Below are 24539 nucleotides of genomic sequence, written 5' to 3'. Positions count from 1 at the left end.
TTTTGAATTGAGTTCCAATATACAGTGGCATGCAAAAGTATTAGCACCCCTGGTTAAAATTACTGTTATTGGAAACAGTTAAGCAAGATGAAGATTAAGTGATCTCTAAAAGGCATAAAGGTAAAGATGACACATTTCTTTTGTATTTTAGGAAAAAAATATATGTATATTTTCATCTTTTACATTTTTAAAAAGGAAAATGGGCCAATGCAAAAGTTTGGGCACCCTTGGAGATTTGTGTGCTCAGATAACTTTGATCAAGGTTTCTGACCTTGATTATCCTGTTAGGAATGGCCAGATGATGCAAATTCACAGCTTTGTAAAAACCCAGCCACCTCTAAGCTTGTGCTAAAACACAGCAGCCATGGGTTCTTCTAAGCAGCTGCCTAGCACTCTGAAAATAAAAATGGTGGAGGCTCACAAAGCAGAAAGCTATAAGAAGATAGCAAAGCATTTCCAAGATGCCTTTTCCTTGTCAAGGTATAAATTTGGGAAAAGATAGCTAATGGTATCTTCATACAGGGTATCCAGAGACCAGTGCCGTATTAGCTATATATATCGGAGCTGATGTTAATGAATCAGACAATGATTACACAAGACATGTTCTCTGTTTGAGCTCAGGCTTGCAGTCTGAAAAATAATTAACAAATGGCAGTTACCAGGAACAGTGGAGGAGAAGATAAGGTCTGGAAGACCAAGCAACATTTCTGTGAGAGCTGCTGATAGGATTGCGAGGCAAATCAGAACCTTCTGCCTGACTGCAAAAGACCCTCAGGAAGATTTAGCAGACTCTGGAGATGTGTTACATTGTTCTACTATTCAGAAACACTTGCATAAATATGGCCTTCATGGAAGAGTCATCAGAAGATGTTTTGGGGTTGTTTTGCTGCCTCTGACACTGGGGGCCTTGACAGTGTGCAAGACATCATGAAAACTGAAGATTACCAAAGGATTTTGGGTGGCAATGTAGTGCCCAGTGTCAGATTCTGGGTGTGTGTCCTAGGTCAGGGGTCTTCAAGTAGGACAATGACCCCAAACACTTCAAGAAGCCCCAGAAATGGATGGAAACAAAGCGCTGGAGAGTTCTGAAGAGGCAGCAATGAGTCCGGATCTAAATCCCACTGACTCCTGTGGAGAGATCTTAAAATTGCTGTTGGGAGAAGAGAAGACGTCTTCAGCTATGAGAGACCTGGAGCAGATTATAAAGAAGAGTCCGAGATTCCACTTGAGAGGAGGATGAAGCTTGGGACGGGTATAGGAGGCGACTGATTGCAGGGATTTATTCCAAAGGGTAAAGGGTGTGCGACCAAATATTAGGATGAGAGGGACAACAATTTTGTCATGCCCATTTTTGGGGTTTTGTGTGAAATTATGTCCAATTTGCATTTATTCTGTGTTGTCCCAATACATACAAAGGAAATAAAAGTGTATAACAAAACATATCCAAGCCACACATCCAAGCCCTCTTCACCTCATGCAGACTACAACTCAAAAATATCTCCCGGATCCGTGCTTTCCTTAACCAAGAATCAGTAAAAACATTAGTGCATGCCCTCATCATCTCCCGCCTCGACTACTGCAACCTCCTGCTCTCTGGCCTCCCTTCCAACACTCTTGCACCCCTCCAATCTATCCTAAACTCTGCAGCCCGCTTAATCTACCTCTCCCCTCGCTACTCCCCAGCCTCGCCACTCTGCCAATCCCTTCACTGGCTTCCCATCGCCCAACGACTCCAGTTCAAAACATTAACCATGACATACAAAGCCATGCACAACCTGTCTCCTCCCTACATCTGTGATCTAGTCTCCCGGTACCTACCTGCACGCAACCTCAGATCCTCACAAGATCTCCTTCTCTGCTCCTCTCTTATCTCCTCTTCCCACAATTGCGTACAAGATTTCTCCCGTGCATCCCCCATACTCTGGAACGCTCTACCTCAGCATATCAGACTCTCCCCTACCATGGAAAGCTTCAAGAGGAACCTGAAGACCCACCTCTTCCAACAAGCCTACAACCTACAATAACCCTCAGACCAGTACACCACTGCGCAACCAGCTCTGTCCTCACCTATTGTACCATCACCCATTCCCTGTAGACTGTGAGCCCTCGCAGGCAGGGTCCTCTCTCCTCCTGTAGACTGAGCCCTCGCGGGCAGGGTCCTCTCTCCTCCTGTAGACTGTGAGCCCTCGTGGGAAGGGTCCTCTCTCCTCCTGTAGACTGTGAGCCCTCGCGGGCAGGGTCCTCTCTCCTCCTGTAGACTGTTAGCCCTCGCGGGCAGGGTCCTCTCTCCTCCTGTAGACTGTGAGCCCTCGTGGGCAGGGTCCTCTCTCCTCCTGTAGACTGTGAGCCCTCGCGGGCAGGGTCCTCTCTCCTCCTGTAGACTGTAAGCCCTCGCGGGCAGGGTCCTCTCTCCTCCTGTAGACTGTTAGCTCTCGCGGGCAGGGTCCTCTCTCCTCCTGTAGACTGTGAGCCCTCGTGGGCAGGGTCCTCTCTCCTCCTGTAGACTGTGAGCCCTCGTGGGCAGGGTCCTCTCTCCTCCTGTAGACTGTGAGCCCTCGCGGGCAGGGTCCTCTCTCCTCCTGTAGAATGTGAGCCCTCACGGGCAGGGTCCTCTCTCCTCCTGTAGAATGTGAGCCCTCACGGGCAGGGTCCTCTCTCCTCCTATACCAGTCTGTTTTGTACTGTTAATGATTGTTGTACGTATACCCTCTTTCACTTGTAAAGCGTCATGGAATAAATGGTGCTATAATAATAAATAATAATAATAATATAATTACAAACATTTTCTGGGAGAATTTCAAGGGCGACAAAACTTTTGGCCATGACTGTATATATGTTTGCCACTCTTATTTTATTTTTTATATTATCTGCTGTTTTTTGCTGAGTATATTTAAAAATATTTTTTTCGAGGGCATTCTGTCCAGATTAAGACTTACATAGCTACATATGTTGAAAAAAAAAAAGATCTAGATCCATATAGTTCCACCTTCCCCCACCAATTATACAAGACTTGATATAACCCGTCTTTGGGTTTTCTGTTGTGTGCCGTTTTATATAATGGCAACCTCCGAGAGTGTGGCTACAGTAATCTAAATTGCAGATGATGTCATTTGTTTACAGAAAAATACAAAAAGGTGAATCTGTACTTTGGCTGCTGAGATCTCTTGATGGGTTTTTATAGGTTTTTCTATTTTTTTAAGTAGAAATAAATATTGCCCTTTTACTAGGATTGAGCGGATCTTCAAGCAGGTGTGAAGGTGTACTTAAATGGTTAGCCGAGTCATGATGCACTGAGCGCCTGCACTTGGTTTGAACATTCATTCTGTGCTGACAGATTGTGTTTAAAGATTTTAAGGAGTTACAAAAACAGTTGACACATTTTTATACCATGCAATAGTATATAGAAAAGCTTATAAAAGCATATTTAGTCATCTCAAGACTGTAGTTTGATATCTAAGAAACTGGTCTAACAAGGGGCTCATGTCAGACCCCATTGCGGTACCCTTCATAAACAGAGAACAAGTCCAATATAAGGACAGCATTTCAAGACAACTGGACTAAATTGCTGTTAAGCAGTCAGGAAAAATTGCCTGACAACTGCTGGGTGTGCTCCAGAGTGGTTGTCACCCAGCTATCCCAGTAATAGCGGAAACCGAGTGTGACTAAGGCGGGCTTTGCACACTACGATATCGCAGGTGCGATGTCGGTGGGGTCAAAACGAAAGTGACGCACATCCGGCATCGCTGTCGACATCGTAGTGTGTAAAGCCTTTTACATACGATTAACGAGTGCAAAAGCGTCGTTATCGTATGATTGGTGTAGTGTCGGTCATTTTCATAATGTCGCACCAATAGGAGATACGATGTTGTTCCTCGTTCCAGCAGGCAGCACACATCGCTGTGTGTGAAGCCGCTGGAGCGAGCAACATCTCCTACCTGCGTCCCGACCAGCTATGCAGAAGGAAGGAGGTGGGCGGGATATTTACGTCCCGCTCATCTCCGCCCCTCCGCTTCTATTGGCCGCCTGCCGTGTGACGTCGCTATGATGCCGCACGACCCGCCCCCTAAGTAAGGAGGCCAGAGCGACGTCGCAGGGCAGGTGAGTCCGTGTGAAGCTGCCGTAGCGATAATGTTCGCTACACCAGCTATCACAAGATATCACACTTGCGATGGGGGGCGGGGACTATCGCTGCAGCGTCGGTAACACATTGTTACCGATATCGCAACGTGCAAAGCCCGCCTAAATCTTGACTGAAGATAAAGTTGTTAATTCAAGGACTTGGATCTATTGACGAATTTCCGTTATTTGGATAGGCTTCTTTGATTCTGACGTGACGCACTTTCTGTAGTGTATACCTGCACCTTCATGCTCTTTCAGTACAGTGCACTAGTAGACAGTACAAATTGCTAACTCACTGCAGAAGATAAGGACTGATACAGAGACTGTGCATATTTTCTGCTCAAAAGCAGGAACCTTGACACTTGAAGACACAGAGATGAAATGTGAGCTTCCTCAGAGCATTTCCTTCTATATCTGCGGTGCCTATAATATATGTAGATCAGACACTAGTATAAGGCAAACCACACAGCATGTCACAACTAAAGACAAACGAGGATTGCAGAGGTTTCATTTATTTAGGGCCGTGCCTGGTAATTTGAAGAGGCTTCTTTCTGCTCTTGAAAAGTCAAACCTACTATGCCATCACAGCTGAAAACAAAACCCCTTGAAATAGTACATTCTGGTTCCTTGCAGCCACCACTAGGGGGAGCTTACGAACTTTATGCATACAGGTGTAATATTAATGGTAGGAGTATTAGCCCCCAAAGGGCTGGCCATAGGCAGGCACAAAGACAAGACAAACTGTGACGTTGAAGATCAACCATCAAAATTCCCAGTGATTAGAACAAAAGGGGTCCTCCTTATACAAAATACCAGTAATAAAAATGATAATGGTAAACTTTATTTATACAGCGCGGACATAGTCCGTATTGAAATAATGAGAACCAGGCACATGAAATAACTATAGGGATGAATGATGTGATAATCACATCCAAGGCCCCTGTAAAGTCACCACCGAGCCGTCCTGCTGACATGTAACGGGCTGCCTGCTGGGAACGGATGTTATACAAGGGGCTGCTGATAAGTCTTTGGCTTTCTGATCTATTTTTGTTTCTATGGTAACGAGTGTTACATTACATGAAATCCTTATGAGTCTAATATGTTTTGAAAATTTTGTGTTTGTTGCTTACGGCAACAGTGTTCTACGCACGCGGGAAAACAGAATGGCGGAGTCTGATGCGATATTCACAGCAACTGAGAGCAGAGGAGGGATAAAATTCTTGTTTCTGCAAGGAAAGTCCGCGGAGGATATTCATGGTGATATGTCGCAGACATTGGGGGATCAATGCCCTTCATATTCCACAGTTAAGAACTGGGTTGCCAAATGTAAAACGGGCGACTTCAGCCAAAATGATGAGGAACGTCCTGGACGACCGAGAGCGAGTGTCGTTCCGGAGATCGTCGATGCTGTGCACAACTTCATACTGGAGAATCCACCAATTTCAGCTAAAGTAATAGCAAACATCATGGGGATTTCCCATTAACGTGTTTGTGTCATTATCCATCAACATTTGGACATGAGGACGTGATCTGCAAAGTGGATCCCCAAATGTCTGACAACAGATCAGAGAAGCAGCGAGTGACAACTTCCCGCTCCATTTGTCAGCGTTTCCGGACTGATAAGAACTTCCTGGAGCGACTGGCCACTATAGATGAGACCTGGATTTATTTGTAGGACCCTGAAAACAAGGAGCAGTCAAAAGAGCAGACGCACAGTGGTTCTCCTCGTCCAAAGAAGGTCAGGGTGCAAAAATCAGCCACTAAGATGATGGCGTCTGTGTTCTGGGATAAGGAGGGTGTGCTGCTAGTGGACTACCTTCAAAAGGGTTCCACCATCAATGCAAGGTATTACATTGAACTTTTGGACCAATTGAAGGCAGCTCTGAAGGCCAAAAGGCGCGGCAAGCTGTCCAAAGGAATCTTGTTCCTGCAAGACAATGCCTCTGCTCACACTGCACAAGCGACCACGGCAAAACTGGCAGAGCTGGGCTTCCAGCTGGTGATCACCCACCTTATTCACCAGATCTAGCTGCCTCCGACTATCATCTGTTTCCAAACCTGAAGAAACACCTCAAGGCACCAAATTTCACACCATCTCTGATGCCATGGCTGCTACAAATGCCTGATTTGAGGCACAACTGAAATCCTTCTTTTTCCCAGGCTTGCGGAACTTGGAATACGGATGTAAGAAGAGTGTTGTCATCAGTGGAGAGTATGTGGAATAAATGGAAAGTTTCATCATCCTATCTCGTTTCTTTCTGGGTAAAGCCAAAGACTTATCAGCAGCCCCTCGTATACTGCATGCAGTACAGAGGCATGGCACTGGTGAAAAGAACAGATGAAAATAAAAAACTACTAACAAAAAAATCTACAAAAAGTTAAGAAGGTACCGAAAGCTTAAATAAGGAGAGTTGTCTTCTAAGATCTTCAGATGTAATCAAGTTGGAACCTCCAGTTGGGATGCATTTATTTTAGAACAGGGGGCCATGTCGATTTCTGGACCATTCTTATTCATTAAGGAAGTAATTTCATGGTTACGGGCAACACCACCTGCAATCATTGCTCTGGCTAATATACAGGGGTTCTACTTTTACTAAAAGTGGACAATCCCTTTAAGAAGTGGGTCTATGTAAATCACTATACAAGAGTATTTATAACTATTATGTATGTCTCTGAATAGTTATGAACAATCAATGTAACATACCGACAGGTCCTGAAGTAAAGCTTGTATTATATACTGCAGAGCTGCACTCAATTCTCCAGTGCAGTTCTGGAGTATAATACAGGATGTAACTCAGGATCAGTAATGTAATGTATGTACACAGTGACTTCACCAGCAGAATAGTGAGTGCAGCTCTGGAGTACAATACAGGAGGTAACTCAGGATCAGTAATGTAATGTATGTACACAGTGACTGCACCAGCAGAATAGTGAGTGCAGCTCTGGAGTATAATACAGGAGGTAACTCAGGATCAGTAATGTAATGTATGTACACAGTGACTGCACCAGCAGAATAGTGAGTGCAGCTCTGGAGTACAATACAGGAGGTAACTCAGGATCAGTAATGTAATGTATGTACACAGTGACTGCACCAGCAGAATAGTGAGTGCAGCTCTGGAGTATAATACAGGATGTAACTCAGGATCAGTAATGTAATGTATGTACACAGTGACTGCACCAGCAGAATAGTGAGTGCAGCTCTGGAGTACAATACAGGAGGTAACTAAGGATCAGTAACGTAATGTATGTACACAGTGAAAGCACCAGCAGAATAGTGAGTGCAGCTCTGGAGTGTAAAACCGGATATAATGCAGAATCAATAAAGCATAAATAATGCAATGTATGTACTCAGTGACTGCACCAGCAGAATAGCGAGTTCAGCTCTGGGGTATGATACAGGATGTATCTCAGGATTAGTACAGGATAAGTAATATATGTACAGTGACCACCAGCAGAATTGTGAGTGCAGCTCTGGAGTATAATACCAGATGTAACTCAGGACCAGTCATGTAATGTATGTACACACTGACTGCACCAGCGGAATAGTGAGTGCAGCTCTGGGGTATAATGCAAGATGTATCTCAGGATCAGTAATGTATGTACACAGTGACTCAACTAGTAGAATAGTGAGTGCAGCTCTGGAGTATAATACAGGATGTAACTCAGGATCAGTACATGATAAGTAATGTAACATATATATATACAGTGAGTCCACCAGCAGAATAGTGAGTGCAGCTCTGTAGTATAAGTTCTGATCCAGGCTTGACGCCTCCAAGACAATTATCCAACCCTTTAGTATATTCCTCTTATAATTGTCACACAATATTTCCACCACTGTTCCTCCAGAGTCCTCTAATGAAAAAAAACAAATATCCATCATATTAGTGAAGCAGTTGCCTCTTAGCACATGTAAGGGATGTGGGCTGGGCTCACACGAGGATGGAGGCCGGCAGCTCACACGAGGATGGAGGCCGGCAGCTCACACGAGGATGGAGGCCGGCAGCTCACACGATGATGGAGGCCGGCAGCTCACACGAGGATGGAGGCCGGCAGCTCACACGAGGATGGAGGCCGGCAGCTCACACGAGGATGGAGGCCGGCAGTCACGCTCTGATGATAGCAGCAACATAGAGGTTATGAAAAGTGATCACACATGTAAACTGGACAGGTGAGCAGAGTCACAGCGCGGGCTCAGAGTCCACACAGAACAGAGTTCTCCAGGGTGAAATCATAATGAAACCTGGCAAATGTCTCATCCAGGCTGTAGGCGGTGACGGGCTCCGGCAGCTCCTGGCAGATGTTCTGCACCTCCTGCACATGGGGGGCCAGGATGAAGGGGATGTCGTTCAGCAGGTCCGCCATGGCCGGGTTACCCTCCGAGAGCTGACTGCTCACCTTGGCCGGGCCTGAATCACCGCTGCTCACCTGGGAGAAGTTTCCTGGCGGCAACTAAAAGCAAAGAAGAAGAAGATGATGAAGAAGAAGATCTACTGCACGGACCATTAACAACCAGCACATGCCCATACTGAAGAATCCTCACCATCCAGCATTGATGAGGCCAACTAGATGTCTCATGTGTAGCACTCGCCACCGGGGACGGTGCTGCGGCAAGCTAGAAGTGGACCCATTGGACCACAGGAAGACCCCAGGCCTACACTAATGTGGGGGGAGGACCGGGACTGTGGCAGCTGACCACCAGTACAGGGGCGAACACAGGAGCAGACAGGACTGGGTCTCAAGTGCAGACAGGGACCACGAGGGTAGCTCAATGCAGACGACACAGGCAGGACGGACAGGCAGAGTCTCCACCACCAACAGGGCAGGAAGGACAGGCAGAGTCACTAGCAAGGCAGATGGCAGGGCCAGGACAGACAGGCAGAGTTTCTTGCACAAGCAGGGCAGGATGGACAGGAAAAGTCACTATTACCAACAAGGCAGGACGGACATGATGCAGGTGCAGACAAGACAGGACTGAAACCAAGTGCCAACATACAGGACAGGACGGGACGGGACCAGGTACAGGACGGGACCAGGTACAGGACGGGACCAGGTACAGGACGGGACAGGACCGGGTACAAGACGGGACAGGACCGGGTACAAGACGGGACAGGACCGGGTACAAGACGGGACAGGACCGGGTACAAGACGGGACAGGACCGGGTACAAGACGGGACAGGACCGGGTACAAGACGGGACAGGACCGGGTACAAGACGGGACAGGACCGGGTACAAGACGGGACAGGACCGGGTACAAGACGGGACAGGACCGGGTACAAGACGGGACAGGACCGGGTACAAGACGGGAAGAGACGGGACCAGGTACAGGACGGGTTGGGACCAGGTACAGGACAGGATGGGACGGGACGGGACCAGGTACAAGATGGGATGGGATGGGACGGGACCAGGTACAAGATGGGACGGGATGGGATGGGATGGGATGGAAACAAGGAACAGGATGGGACGGGACCAGGTACAGGATGGGACGGGTTGGTAGCCAGGTATTGGCAGGAACAGGACGGGTAAGGGACCTGATGGGACAGGACAGACAGGGTAACCTGAACAGTAACTAGACAGAACTCAACTGGCCTAGTGGGAGCTTGCCTTAAATACCCAGTGCCTCTCAGTGATAGGCTGAGAGGATCTTCTGAAGAGTGGCGCGCTGGCCCTTTAAGCAAGGGGTAGTGGCATGCGCGAACTCCTTAAGAACACTCCCGGAGGTCCTGTGACGTGAAGACTCTGGGAGGAGAAGAAACCACCGTGGAGGAGAGGCAGGGATGCCGGGCAGCATGGAGGGACCCGGCCGCGGCGGGGAGTCAGTGCGCGTCCCTGCAGGGGAGCAAGGAGCGCAAGAACGCAGCATTAAACATGTCTTGGCGGGATCTATCCACTTATCTCCGCTTCACGGTTCTACAAATATCCATGGATCGATTGGTCTATTTCATCTGAGCCAGGATGAAACAAAGCAGACAAATCCACATCATACAGCAACTACAGAGTAGAAGGGATGGATTCATCTACTGTACACACCACGGCTCCATGCATCTAATATATATAAGTACACCCCCTTTAAAAAGTTATCTTCTGATCAATAACTCACTGAATAAAAGAAAAAAAAAATCCAAAATTTTGACCTGTGAGTTGCATAGAACATTTTTTTAACCCATAAAATGAAAGGAAGTCTAATACTATAACTATCATTACAAAATTTTCATCAGTTTTACTCAAATTATTTGATGCAAAAGTGAGTACACCCCACATTAAAAACGCCTATATACAGCATTTTGTACTTTAGTACGAGTGCTATGATTTTTAAGGACAGCCCCCAGTCTGCTAGGCCTGGAATGAACAAGTTGGGGACATATAACAACATCTATTATTTTCCAGTCTTTAGTAACGAGCTCTTCAGAGCCTGGATGCCGGAAGGAGATGTTGGATGGAGAGTGATGACAACTCGTCTCTTCAGGGTTCTTCAAAGGTGTTCAGTTGGGGGTTAGATCAGGAGACACTTGGCCACTGAATCACTTTCACCCGGTTCTTCAGAAATCTTCAGTTTTGGATTATGGTCATGTTAGTGCACGTCTACCAAGCGCACGGAGTGATGGAGCATCTTCTCTATGGAGCAGGACATCTGTGAATTCATGAAACCATCAATGACATGTATCCCCCAACACCAGGAGTGCTCAAGTGCCCCACATAAGGACAAGGCCACCAGATTTCACAGTGAGCACCAGGCATTTTTCTTTGTGTCCCTCACCTTTGTGTCGCCACACAGTTTTGATGCCATCAGTTCCAAAAACCTTTCTCTTGGTCTCATAAATCCAGAATAAAAGGTTCCAGTAGTCTTAATACTTTGAGCCATGGCACACTGTACGAGGTTTTTTGTCCATTGGCCTCAGGAGAGGCTTCCTTCATGGAGGACGCCCATGCTGACATTTCAGTGCAGGGTATGCCTGATTGTGTCACAGAAAACATTCACCCTAGTTTGGCTTTCTACTTCTTTAGCAGTGAACTTACATGTGGATTTTCTTCCACCTTCTCCATCAGAAGACGCTCCTGAGGTAACTCCTGTGGTTGCCTGGATGTCTCTGTGAGATGGTTGCAGTTACATCATTGTATTTGATCGATAAGGCTTTGCTGATATTTTTGTAGCCTTTATCTCAGGTCTTGTGACATTTCTCTTCCATATGGTGCCATTGCTGACAGCAAGAAATGGGAAGGGGTTTTAAATTTTAAGTAATGCTCCCTTTACAGTTAACTGTCTGCTGGACACCTGTTTAACAAGAATTAAGCCATAGATAAGTTTAATTATTCGTTATTTAGCATTTTGTAGTCTAAACTTTAGCTTTGCTCCTAAGACTTTCATTGGAGTGTACTCAATTTTGCAATATTGTCTTTAATGAATTTGTTAGGCAAGTACATTTTTGGGGTGTGCAAAATAACAACTCTTGTATGCAATCAATAGGCCCCACGTATGTGAGAATATTTTGTAGTTCTCGGTGGATCGATCTACGCATCTCGGCACAGAGGATCGATCTACGCATCTCGGCACAGAGGATCGATCTACGCATCTCGGCACGGACGATCGATCTACGCATCTCGGCACGGACGATCGATCTACGCATCTCGGCACGGACGATCGATCTACGCATCTCGGCACGGACGATCGATCTACGCATCTCGGCACGGACGATCGATCTACGCATCTCGCACGGACGATCGATCTACGCATCTCGGCACGAACGATCGATCTACGCATCTCGGCACGGACGATCGATCTACGCATCTCGGCACGGACGATCGATCTACGCATCTCGGCACGGACGATCGATCTACGCATCTCGGCACGGACGATCGATCTACGCATCTCGGCACGGACGATCGATCTACGCATCTCGGCACGGACGATCGATCTACGCATCTCGGCACGGACGATCGATCTACGCATCTCGGCACGGTGGATCGATCTACGCATCTCGGCACGGTGGATCGATCTACGCATCTCGGCACGGACGATCGATCTACGCATCTCGGCACGGACGATCGATCTACGCATCTCGGCACGGACGATCGATCTACGCATCTCGGCACGGTGGATCGATCTACGCATCTTGGTGGATTGACGTACGCATCTCGTCTTGGTGGATCGATCTGTGCATCTCATCTCAGTGAATCGATCTACGCATCTAGTCTCAGTGGATCGAGACACGCATCTCGACTCGGTGGAGTGATCTATGCATCTTGGTGGATTTATTTACGCATCTTGTCTTGGTGGATCAATGTAAGCATCTCCTCTCAGTGGATCGAACTATGCATCTCGACTCGGTGGATCACTATACGCATCTTAGCTAGGTGGATCGATCTATGCATCTCAGTGGATTGATGTATCCATCTACTCATGTTGGATCAATGTAAGCATCGCCTCTCGGTGGATCGATCTACACATCTCAGCTCGGTAGATCAATCTCCGTATCTCGGCTCGGCAAATCAATCTACGCTCTCCGTCTTGGTGGATGAATGCACACATCTCGTCTCGATGGAACGATCTACACATCTCAGCTCGGTGGATCAAGCCACACATCTCGGCTCAGTTGATTGATCTATGTATCTTGGCTAGGTGGATCGATCTATGAATCTTGGTGGATTGATGTATCCATCTCGTCTTGGTGGATCAATGTAAGCATCTCCTCTCAGTGGCTCGATCTATGCATCTCGGCTCGGTAGATCAATCTATGCACCTCGTCTTGGTGGATGAGTGTACACATCTCCTCTTGGTGGATCGATCTACGCACCCTCGTCTAGATGGATTGATGGACACATATCATGGCTCAATGCAGATCCGATCTGTCTTGGAGTGATCTGTCTGCTTCTCTCAGTAAATCCCCTTTGTCTTCCCATTATCACTTGGTCTCCTAGTGCTTCCATGGTTGATGGTGAAGAGCAGATGAAGGCTTTAGGTTCTGCACTTCAACACCCACCGCTGAGGAAGTCCAATGTTAAACTATTAGGAAAGCAGCTGTTTAACCTAAAAAACCATATGGCTGATTGTAATGGTTGCACATTTTTAATCGGTACAACATTTGTGTTTTCAGACACAATAGTTTAAGTGCGGTGGTTTTTGGCTGCCCATGTCCTTTTGATTCCTCCCTGACCGGCCATACTTTACATTCATGCTGATCGAGAGTGGGTTTTGCATTTACTGGATGTAGCGTTAATAATGATAATTCACCATCTCAACAGACATCTATAAAGTAGAACCAAACTGATAAAGGAACACTTCTACTTTATTATTCATAGCAGCTGACAAATATTCTATAGAAATGGAGATAATCATACATTACACCTCATACACAGAGGGCTACGCAGGTATTACATCCACCATGAACGCATTGTATCGCTGTAATCTGCAGCTAAATCTGAGACACTTTACATAATTACCACAATGTGACATGGGAAAGTCATTGCCCCAACTAGACTTTGCTCAATTCCTCTTTCTCACACACTGCTAACATCACAGCTCAGGAAGGAGCATAAACGTCATCCATTCTCTCCTGCAGGAGGAGCTTTCATCTGCTGCTCTCACTGCTGCCCCCTGTGGAGCAATTACATTAATATCAAACAGGGTGGGGGATGAGAAATGGCAAAACACTACTATAATACTGCCCCTATGTACAAGAATATAACTACTATAATACTGCCCCCTATGTACAAGAATATAACTACTATAATACTGCCCCCTATGTACAAGAATATAACTACTATAATACTGTTCCTATGTACAAGAATATAATACTATAATACTGCTCCCTATGTACAGGAATATAACTACTATAATACTGCCCCTATGTACAAGAATATAACTACTATAATACTGCCTCTATGTACAAGAATATAACTACTATAATACTGCCTCTATGTACAAGAATATAACTTCTATAATACTGCCCCTATGTACAAGAATATAACTACTATAATACTGCTCCTATGTACAAGAATATAACTACTATAATACTGCCCCTATGTACAGGAATATAACTACTATAATACTGCCCCTATGTACAAGAATATAACTACTATAATACTGCCTCCTATGTACAAGAATATAACTACTATAATACTGCCCCTATGTACAGGAATATAACTACTATAATACTGCCTCTATGTACAAGAATATAACTACTATAATACTGCCCCTATGTACAGGAATATAACTACTATAATACTGCCCCCTATGTACAAGAATATAACTACTATAATACTGCCCCCTATGTACAAGAATATAACTACTATAATACTGCCCCTATGTACAAGAATATAACTACTATAATACTGCTCCCTATGTGCAAGAATATAACTACTATAATACTGCCCTCTATGTACAACAATATAACTACTATAACACTGTCCCTATGTACAAGAATATAACTACTATAATACTGCCCCTATGCACAAGAATATAACTACTATAATACTGCCACCTATGTACAAGACTATAACTACTATAATACTGCCCCTATGCACAAGAATATACAGTGCCTACAAGTAGTATTCAACCCCCTGCAGATTTAGCAGGTTTACACATTCGGAATAACTTGGCATTGTGACATTTGGACTGTAGATCAGCCTGGAAGTGTGAAATGCAGCAAAAAAAGAATGTTATTTCTTTTTTTTTATTTCTTTTTTTTAAATTGTGAAAAGTTTATTCAGAGGGTCATTTATTATTCAACCCCTCAAACCACCAGAATTCTGTTTGGTTCCCCTAAAGTATTAAGAAGTATTTCAGGCACAAAGAACAAGGAGCTTCACATGTTTTGATTAATTATCTCTTTTTCCAGCCTTTTCTGACTAATTAAGACCCTCCCCAAACTTGTGAACAGCACTCATAACTTGGTCAACATGGGAAAGACAAAAGGAGCATTCCAAGGCCATCAGAGACAAGATCTTGGAGGGTCACAAGGCTGGCAAGGGGTACAAAACCCTTTCCAAGGAGTTGGGCCTACCTGTCTCCACTGTTGGGAGCATCATCCGGAAGTGGAAGGCTTATGGAACTACTGTTAGCCTTCCACGGCCTGGACAGCCTTTGAAGGTTTCCACCCGTGCCGAGGCCAGGCTTGTCCGAAGAGTCAAGGCTAACCCAAGGACAACAAGGAAGGAGCTCCGGGAAGATCTCATGGCAGTGGGGACATTGGTTTCAGTCAATACCATAAGTAACGTACTCCACCGCAATGGTCTCCGTTCCAGACGAGCCCGTAAGGTACCTTTACTTTCAAAGCGTCATGTCAAGGCTCTTCTACAGTTTGCTCATGATCACTTGGAGGACTCTGAGACAGACTGGTTCAAGGTTCTCTGGTCTGATGAGACCAAGATCGAGCTCTTTGGTGCCAACCACACACGTGATGTTTGGAGACTGGATGGCACTGCATATGACCCCAAGAATACCATCCCTACAGTCAAGCATGGTGGTGGCAGCATCATGCTGTGGGGCTGTTTCTCAGCCAAGGGGCCTGGCTATCTGGTCCGCATCCATGGGAAGATGGATAGCACGGCCTACCTGGAGATTTTGGCCAAGAACCTCCGCTCCTCCATCAAGGATCTTAAGATGGGTCGTCATTTCATCTTCCAACAAGACAACAACCCAAAGCACACAGCCAAGAAAACAAAGGCCTGGTTCAAGAGGGAAAAAATCAAGGTGTTGCAGTGGCCTAGTCAGTCTCCTGACCTTAACCCAATTGAAAACTTGTGGAAGGAGCTCAAGATTAAAGTGCACATGAGACACCCAAAGAACCTAGATAACTTGGAGAAGATCTGCATGGAGGAGTGGGCCAAGAAAACTCCAGAGATCTGTGCCGGCCTGATCAGGTCTTATAAAAGCCGATTATTAGCTGTAATTGCAAACAAGGGTTATTCCACAAAATATTAAACCTAGGGGTTGAATAATAATTGACCCACACTTTTATGTTGAAAATTTATTAAAATTTAACTGAGCAACATAACTTGTTGGTTTGTAAGATTTATGCATCTGTTAATAAATCCTGCTCTTGTTTGAAGTTTGCAGGCTCTAACTTATTTGCATCTTATCAAACCTGCTAAATCTGCAGGGGGTTGAAGACTACTTGTAGGCACTGTATAACTACTATAATACTGCCTCTATTTACAAGAATATAACTACTATAATACTGCCTCTATGTACAAGAATATAACTACTATAATACTGCCCCTATGTACAACAATATAATTACTATAATACTGCCCCTATATACAAGATTAAAACTACTATAATACTGCCCCTATGTACAAGAATATAACTACTATAATACTGCCCCTATGTACAACAATATAACTACTATAATACTGCCCCTATGTACAAGAATATAACTACTATAATACTGCTCCTATGTACAAGATTAAAACTACTATAATACTGCTCCTTTGTACAAGAATGGCGTATAATGCAGGCTATGACTCAGGATCAGTGCAGGATAAGTAATGCATTGTATATATACACTGATACTTATTTTTCTGTAGCTTACATTTTTGTATACAAATTTTAGTTGATGGACCTACTATTAAATGGGTATAACCCATGACTGACCATTGCATGTTAATGGGAAATAATAGAGTTTTTATTATGGCTGTATGAGGGCGACTTTAGTTGTAATTCTGCATGTGATACCCAGACTGGAAGAAGAAAAGATCTATGCAAAAGCTTCTCGACATAAGAATTCCTTGAATCCTCCATGGTCTAAGAACCCCGGCGACGGCGCTCACTTGAAACTCACACACTTCCATTATTCATTGACCTTTCTTGGATTCCAAAGCTTTTAATTCTGAAAGGCTCTGAGAAGTTGGCCGAGAACCAAAACCAAAAAGCATTTCTGGAGATCCTGAGTGCAGGCGCTTCTTCTACATTACCTGGTAAGGCAGATTGTAGGCCAGATCGCTCCCGGGAAATGGCGGTGTACTGTCCCTCCGCTCCGCAGGAGTCTGTCCTGTACAGAACACAAAGGAACGTTACATGAGCCGTACCTCACACAAAGTACAAAACTCTCATACAACAGCACAATCCCGAAATCTGGATTATTAAAGTTTCCGGATTATCAAGAGGCTACCTAGCAATAAAAAAACAAAAAACAAAACTATTACCTGTAAGGGTGGATTCACAGCTACACTGCTGTAAAATAATAAACAGCTGCAGCATGGAGGATATTATACAGCAATGCTGAGCAGTGTAGCTGTGAATCTAACACTTAATTAAAAGCTGCAGCATTGAGGATATTTTACAGCAGTGTAGCTGTGAATCCAGCACTTAATAAAAAGCTGAAACATGGAGGGTAAGTGCTGGATTCACAGCTACACTGCTGTAAAATATCCTCAATGCTGCAGCTTTTAATTAAGTGTTAGATTCACAGCTACACTGCTCAGTACTGCTGTATAATATCCTCCATGCTGCACCGTTTTACTAAGGTCCGGATTCACAGCTACACTGCTCAGCATTGCTGGAAATTATCCTCCATGCTGCAGGTTTTTATTACATGCTGGATTCACAGCTACACTGCTCAGTACTGCAGTATAATATCTTCCACGCTGCAGCTTCTTACTAAGGTCCAGATTCACAGCTACACTGCTCAGCATTGCTGTATAATATCCTCCATGCTGCAGCTTTTTACTAAGGTCCGGATTCACAGCTACACTGCTTAGCATTGCTGTATAATATCCTCCATGCTGCAGCTTTTTACTAAGCGCCAGATTCACAGCTACACTGCTCAGCATTGCTGTATAATATCCTCCATGCTGCAGCTTTTTACTAAGGGCCAGATTCACAGCTACACTGCTCAGCATTGCTGTATAATATCCTCAATGCTGCATTTTTTTACTAAGCGCCAGATTCACAGCTACACTGCTCAGCATTGCTGTATAATATTCTCCATGCTGCAGCTTTTTACTAAGGGCCGGATTCACAGCTACACTGCCCAGTACTGCTGTATAATATCCTCCATGCTGCAGCTTTTTTACTAAGGGCCGGATTCACAACTACACTGCTCAGCATTGCTGTATAATATCCTCCATGCTGCAGCTTTTTACTAAGGGCCGGATTCACAGCTACACTGCTTAGCATTTCTGTAAAATAACCTATATGCTGCAGCTTTTTATTAAGCGCTGGATTCACAGGTACTCTGCTCAGTGCTACTATATAATATACTCTATGCTGCAGTTTTTTAAGTTCTAGATTCACAGCTACAATGATCAGTACTGGTCTTATCTTTGTGCAGCAGCTTTTTATTAAGTGCTGGATTCACAGCTACATTGCTCAGTACTGCTGAGAACAGGAATCCCACGTCTGTGGGTGCAGTGTATGGGAGACATCATAGCAGTTAATCTTTACTCACTAGCTCAGAGACAACTGAAATTTAGAGAACCCGCAGGGGAAAAACTGGTGAAAAATGAAGGATGCAAGTCCTGTAATGCCAGAAATAAGTGTTTTTTTCATGTGTTCACATACGATAGCATATTCTGGACACTTCCTCACTATTTGAAGATTTCTGCTTGTTGTCAGTGAATGGATATGCTCTTATTTATATCCAGCCTATCTTTGTCAGTACAGGGTTTGTTACAGTGTATCAGGACCCTCTCTAGTAACGAGCTCTGCTGCTGTGTGAGCAGAACACAACCATGGCAGGAGCAGCAATGTGCTAGTACGTAGGCCCAGAAGTGATTGCTGCTTTTATACTGCTGTCAGCGCTGTTCACATGTATACATTCCATACTAAGCCCTGACAATGTCTCTGACGTAGGCCGAGCCTGCAACAGACAAAACCATGAACCCAACACATACAATGCAATGTAAACAGCGGCTTCCCAGTCATCCCAGTTCAGCAGGACTGGTCTGTATGTTCTGATGCAATCTTTCTGCTCTATGAACCCATATAAGCAGCCGCCATTATATCAGATCAGCTGCAATCAGACTCAGAATCCCCCTCGATAGCCAGCTGACTGAAGGAGGTCACTGCTGGGGCGCCTCGCCACCAAGATCAAATGATCATAAGTGTGTCTGGAGTCAGATTTTTCTCCATCCCATATTGAGAACATATGATATTGATATTCTACTCTAAAGCCAGCTTTACACCTTACAATTAGGTGTGCGATCTCGTATGCGATGTGACACGCCCAGGTTGCATATGCGATTGAATGAGATTGCACGTAGGTCGTTCATTTGCTGTCACACGTGCGTTAGTAGTCTATGTTAAATTGATCAATTTTGTGTGCGATCCTTTAGATCATGTGTTCTGTGACGTATGCATTGGGCACCCTTTTTTTTTTTTTATTTATTGACTTGCCAAGCGTGTGTAATGTGTAGGGATGCGTTTTTACTATGTCATCTGCCATTCAGCTCTGCTACATGGCCGCTGACAGCAGACACAGACAGCCATGTAGCAGAGCTGAATGGCAGATGACAGCAGACACAGACAGAGCCGCACTGTCAGAATGAACTCGGGTGAACTTCACCCGACTTCATTGTCATGCTGCGGCTCTGTCTGTGTCGCGTCCTGATTAGCGGTTACCCGTGAAGGACTCACCGGTGACCGCTAATCTCCTGAGTGACTGAATTGAGCAGCCCTCTCTCATACTCACCAATCCCCGATCCCCGGCGCTGCACGGCGTTCACACTGCTCCGGCGGCCTTTACTGTTTTGAAAAAGCCGGCCGCCCATTAAACAATCTCGTATTCCCTGCTTTCCCCGCCCACCGGCGCCTATGATTGATTACAGTGAGACACGCCCCCCACGCTGAGTGACAGGTGTCACACTGCACCCAATCACAGCAGCCGGTGGGCGTGTCTATACTGTGTAGTGAAATAAATAATTAAATAATTAAAAAAAACGGCGTGCGGTCCCCCCTAATTTTAAAACCAGCCAGATAAAGCCATACGGCTGAAGGCTGGTATTCTCAAGATGGGGAGCTCCACGTTATGGGGAGCCCCCCAGCCTAACAATATCAGTCAGCAGCCGCCCAGAATTGCCGCATACAATAGATGCGACAGTTCTGGGACTGTACCCGGCTCTTCCCGATTTGCCCTGGTGCGTTGGCAAATCGGGGTAATAAGGAGTTATTGGCAGCCCATAGCTGCCAATAAATCCTAGATTAATCATGTCAGGCGTCTATGAGACACCTTCCATGATTAATCTGTAAATTACAGTAAATAAACACACACACCCGAAAAAATCCTTTATTATACATAAAAAACACAAACATATACCCTGGTTAACCACTTTAATCAGCCCCAAAAAGCCCTCCATGTCCGGCGTACTCCAGGATGCTCCAGCGTCGCATCCAGCGCTGCTGCATGGAGGTGACCGGAGCTGCAACAGACACAGCCGTTCCGGTCACCTCCACACAGCTAATGAAGACAGCCGTGCGATCAGCTGAGCTGTCACTGAGGTTACCCGCTGTCACTGGATCCAGCGGTGGATGCAGCGGTGGCCGCGGGTAACCTCAGTGACAGCTCAGCTGATCGCGCTACTCAACGCCGCTCCTCTCACCTCCACGCAGCAACTGAGGTGAGTAGCGCGATCAGCTGAGCTGTCACTGAGGTTACCCGCGGCCACTGCTGGATCCACCGCTGGATCCAGTGACAGCGGGTAACCTCAGTGACAGCTCAGCTGATCGCGCGGCTGTCTTCATTTGCTGTGTGGAGGTGACCGGAGCGGCTGTGTCTGCTGCAGCTCCGGTCACCTCCATGCAGCAGCGCTGGAAGCGACGCTGGACCATCCTGGAGTACGCCGGACATGGAGGGCTTTTTGGGGCTGATTAAAGTGGTTAACCAGGGTATATGTTTGTGTTTTTATTTCTAATAAAGGATTTTTTCAGGTGTGTGTGTTTATTTACTGTAATTTACAGATTAATCATGGAGGGTGTCTCATAGACGCCTGACATGATTAATCTAGGATTTATTGGCAGCTATGGGCTGCCAATAACTCCTTATTACCCCGATTTGCCAACGCACCAGGGCAAATCGGGAAGAGGCGGGTACAGTCCCAGAACTGTCGCATCTAATGTATGCGGCAATTCTGGGCGGCTGCTGGCTGATATTGTTAGGCTGGGGGGCTCCCCATAACGTGGAGCTCCCCATCCTGAGAATACCAGCCTTCAGCCGTATGGCTTTATCTGGCTGGTATTAAAATTGGGGGGGACCGCACGCCGTTTTTTTTTAATTATTTATTTCACTGCACAGTATAGACACGCCCACTGGCTGCTGTGATTGGGTGCAGTGTGGCACCTGTCACTCAGCGTGGGGGCGTGTCTCACTGTAACCAATCATAGGCGCCGGTGGGCGGGGAAAGCAGGGAATACGAGATTGTTTAATGGGCGGCCGGCTTTTTCAAAACAGTAAAAGCCGCCGGAGCAGTGTGAACGCCGTGCAGAGCCGGGCCGGGGATCGGGGATCGGTGAGTATGAGAGAGGGGGTAAGAGGGATAGACTGACATGGACAGAGAGAGAGGGACAGAGATAGTGACCGACTGACAGAGATTAGTGAATGACAGACATTGTGAGGCGCTTCAGAATGCAGCTTTTCAGCTGCGCTCTGAAGCGGACCTTTTTTAAGCTGCGGTGCAGAGCGCACACCTGCGCACATAGCCTCAGACATCAAAATCGTATGAGGGATGTCACACGTTACAATTGACTAGGTTCATACAACAAAACGTCCAATGTATGAGGAATAAACGACGTGTATGCGATCACCGTATTTTCGTTCAATCTTGATTGCACGTAGGTGTCACACGCAAATACGTCACGAACGATGCCGGATGTGCGTCACTTACAACTTGACCCCGACGACGGATTGAAAGATTTATTGAAGCGTGTAAAGCAGGCTTAAGTTTTAGAAAATCCCTTTAAATGATGCATGCAGTCACTACATGAGGGAGCAGACGCTTACTCAATACTGTTAAAGGGCTCTTCCCAGCTTCCTAGATGAATGTAGTCGCATAGTTCTTGTAGAAACAAGCACTTTTGCAATTTACAGCTTATTAAAATTTGCAATTGTTCTTGAGATATTGACACTTGTGTACGCGTTGCCTAGGAGACCGACCACCGCTGCTGTCTAGCTTGTAAGCACTGCGGAATTAGGAGGGAACAGTGCGCTGCTGCAGCGATCCAGATTTCAAATAGTGCTTATAAAAGATTGTAAACTCTGCACCTGTTCTGTTGTCTAGCAACAGTGGTCGGTCTCCTAGGCAACGAGCTGCAAACAAAAAAAAAAAAGTGTTAATATTTCAAAAAGTGGCTGAAAAATTTAATAAGCAACAAATTGATAAAATTTCTTATTTTTCAAAACCTGTCCAACATTACCCATATATGAAGCTGGGATTAACCCTTTGATGAGTAAACGGTATTCTATAGGCTCCAAAGATCCCGCTAGTGGTCTCTCTAAGTAGCATTTGCCATGGAAAAAAGGGGTCTCCCAGTTGGACAACCCCTTCAATAAATGGTATTCAGCTCACCGACACAGGTGTGGCAGCGTCCACTGCAGGACAGATGTGGTATTACACTTTTTGAGCCAGAACTTTGCAAATTTTGATAAGCTGTAACATTTCGACAGGTGGGCAGAACTTCATGACCAAATAGAGACGGATAGATTCATAATTATCTGCCCCAAAATTGGTGTAAATTACAATTAAATTTGATATGGAGTAACATTTTGTCACATGGAGTTTTGTACAAACTTTGCAGACTGTCATGGCGGAGTTGGGGTTTGTTCACACTGCAGATTCTGACACTCCTGTAATCAACACAATCAGTCCCAGGCCATGTGGTCAATCACTCAGGCTAGCAAGAGTTAATAATCTCTGCTAGTCTGCTTGTTAGGCTCCTTTGATCACATGTTGTGAAGAAGCCAATCACATCTGCTTCTCTACTATTTATGCTGGATGAAATCTTCTACCCATGCCAGCTATAGCTAATGAGTTGGTCTGTATGTTTTAGTGTCCCAGGCTATTTGGAAAGTGTTGCTTTGTGCTTGGAGTGGTTGTGGAGTTTACCTGTTTTGTTGTTTCCTCCCTGCTCTTGTTTTCCTCCTTATCTTTTATTCTCTTATACGTCTGTGTGAGCATGTGATGTGTGAGAGTTTTGGTTTCCCCTGTCTGTCTATTTCTGTGGGATTAATCTCACTCCTATCCTTGCCTCCCCTGGGGAGGGGGTATCAGATCAGGGCTGCTCAAGAGCAGGGCCAGGAAGGAGGCTCAGGCATGCTCACCTTTAAGGGTATCCATGAGACTAGGGATAGCATAGGGCTCACCCTAGCCTGAGGGTCATCTTAGGAGCTGCGGTTACCTGCTATCCCCATAGTCTGAAAGATGCACCAAATTTATTAACAGGAGCACACTTTCCAATGAATTTGGTGCATCACACTAGGGCTGTCACGCTAGATACTGGGAAAGACCAAGCGAAAGGGAAAGTACAGGAAACCCTGTGTCTAGGGAAGGGGGAGATGATGACCCCTGAATAAATCTACCACTGGTCCCCCACCACCCTAGATAAGTGCCGCACCTATGTGCCGAGCTGGATACCTGACCCTAGGTATCCCTAGTGCTGGCCCCTAAATTGGGAACGGATTGGATGAGCTCTTCTTCCACCCCACTAAACACTAAAGGAAGACAGAAGTAGGACACACAGGGGAAAATTCATTAACTACAGGTAAAGGTTCAGCAAAGTTATCAGCAACTAAACCACAGAGGAGTACAAGCCACCTGCTTGCAACCAATGCTTGAGTGAACTGAAAATATCACCAGCATCAGTCAAAGGAAGGAAGGGGTATTTAAGCACCAAGATAATGCTGATGATCAGCAGCTGGGTGGAAGTCGAGCTCCTGCTGGGTCTAAAAGGGAGAGATGAATCCAGCAGGAAAGCTACCTATACCAATGAATACCGACACTAGGAACAATAGAAAGTCAGGGAGCATTCTGCACAGCCAAACACTATGACCTTCTATGGCCAGTAACCACATGACTGTGTCACCCGTGACAAGTGCACTCTTCATTGTCACTGGGGTATAAAATGCCAGAATTGGGTCTAGGTCTGTGCAGAGTTTTGATGCAAAAGTAAACCCAGATTTAGGCGTTTGTAGCATCGGTCGTACGTTCACACCTCCCAGTCTACAAACCAGATCGAACAGCATTAATGTCACTGGATATATTGTGAACTATGGGGTACAAAACCCTAAAATATCCCCAGAATATGTAATTCTAAGGAAGTCTAGTAATATATTGCATGTAAATTTAACAATTGTAGCAGAGATCAATGCACAGAACATTGAGGTAATGACCCTTTAAAGTATCACGTTTGGGTTTTGATGCTGAAGCCCAAAAATGACTCCATCCGGGAAAACACATTCAGAATGCGGAGCAATAATCCGCAGATTGTGCGGATG

At 45.5% G+C, this 24539-nt stretch overlaps 1 protein-coding gene across 1 annotated transcript in view; it reads right to left on the bottom strand.

Annotated features, from left to right (window-relative positions):
• Nucleotides 1-4944: 4944 nt before the first annotated feature.
• UMAD1 (UBAP1-MVB12-associated (UMA) domain containing 1) overlaps nucleotides 4945-24539 on the bottom strand; it is a 34054-nt gene continuing 14459 nt past the window's right edge. The window contains exons 3-4 of the mRNA XM_075315695.1: nucleotides 17029-17105; nucleotides 4945-8568 (exon numbers count right to left, since the gene is read on the bottom strand). Coding sequence (XP_075171810.1) covers nucleotides 8311-8568; nucleotides 17029-17105 — 335 coding nt within the window. The 3' untranslated portion in view covers nucleotides 4945-8310. The remainder of the gene's footprint in view (nucleotides 8569-17028; nucleotides 17106-24539) is intronic.

Source organism: Anomaloglossus baeobatrachus, chromosome 6, assembly GCF_048569485.1.
Source record: "Anomaloglossus baeobatrachus isolate aAnoBae1 chromosome 6, aAnoBae1.hap1, whole genome shotgun sequence".
In the NCBI taxonomy this organism is placed as follows: Eukaryota; Metazoa; Chordata; class Amphibia; order Anura; family Aromobatidae; genus Anomaloglossus; species Anomaloglossus baeobatrachus.
The sequence above is the reverse complement of the archived record's forward strand: the minus strand, read 5'-3'. Positions and strand labels throughout refer to the sequence as shown.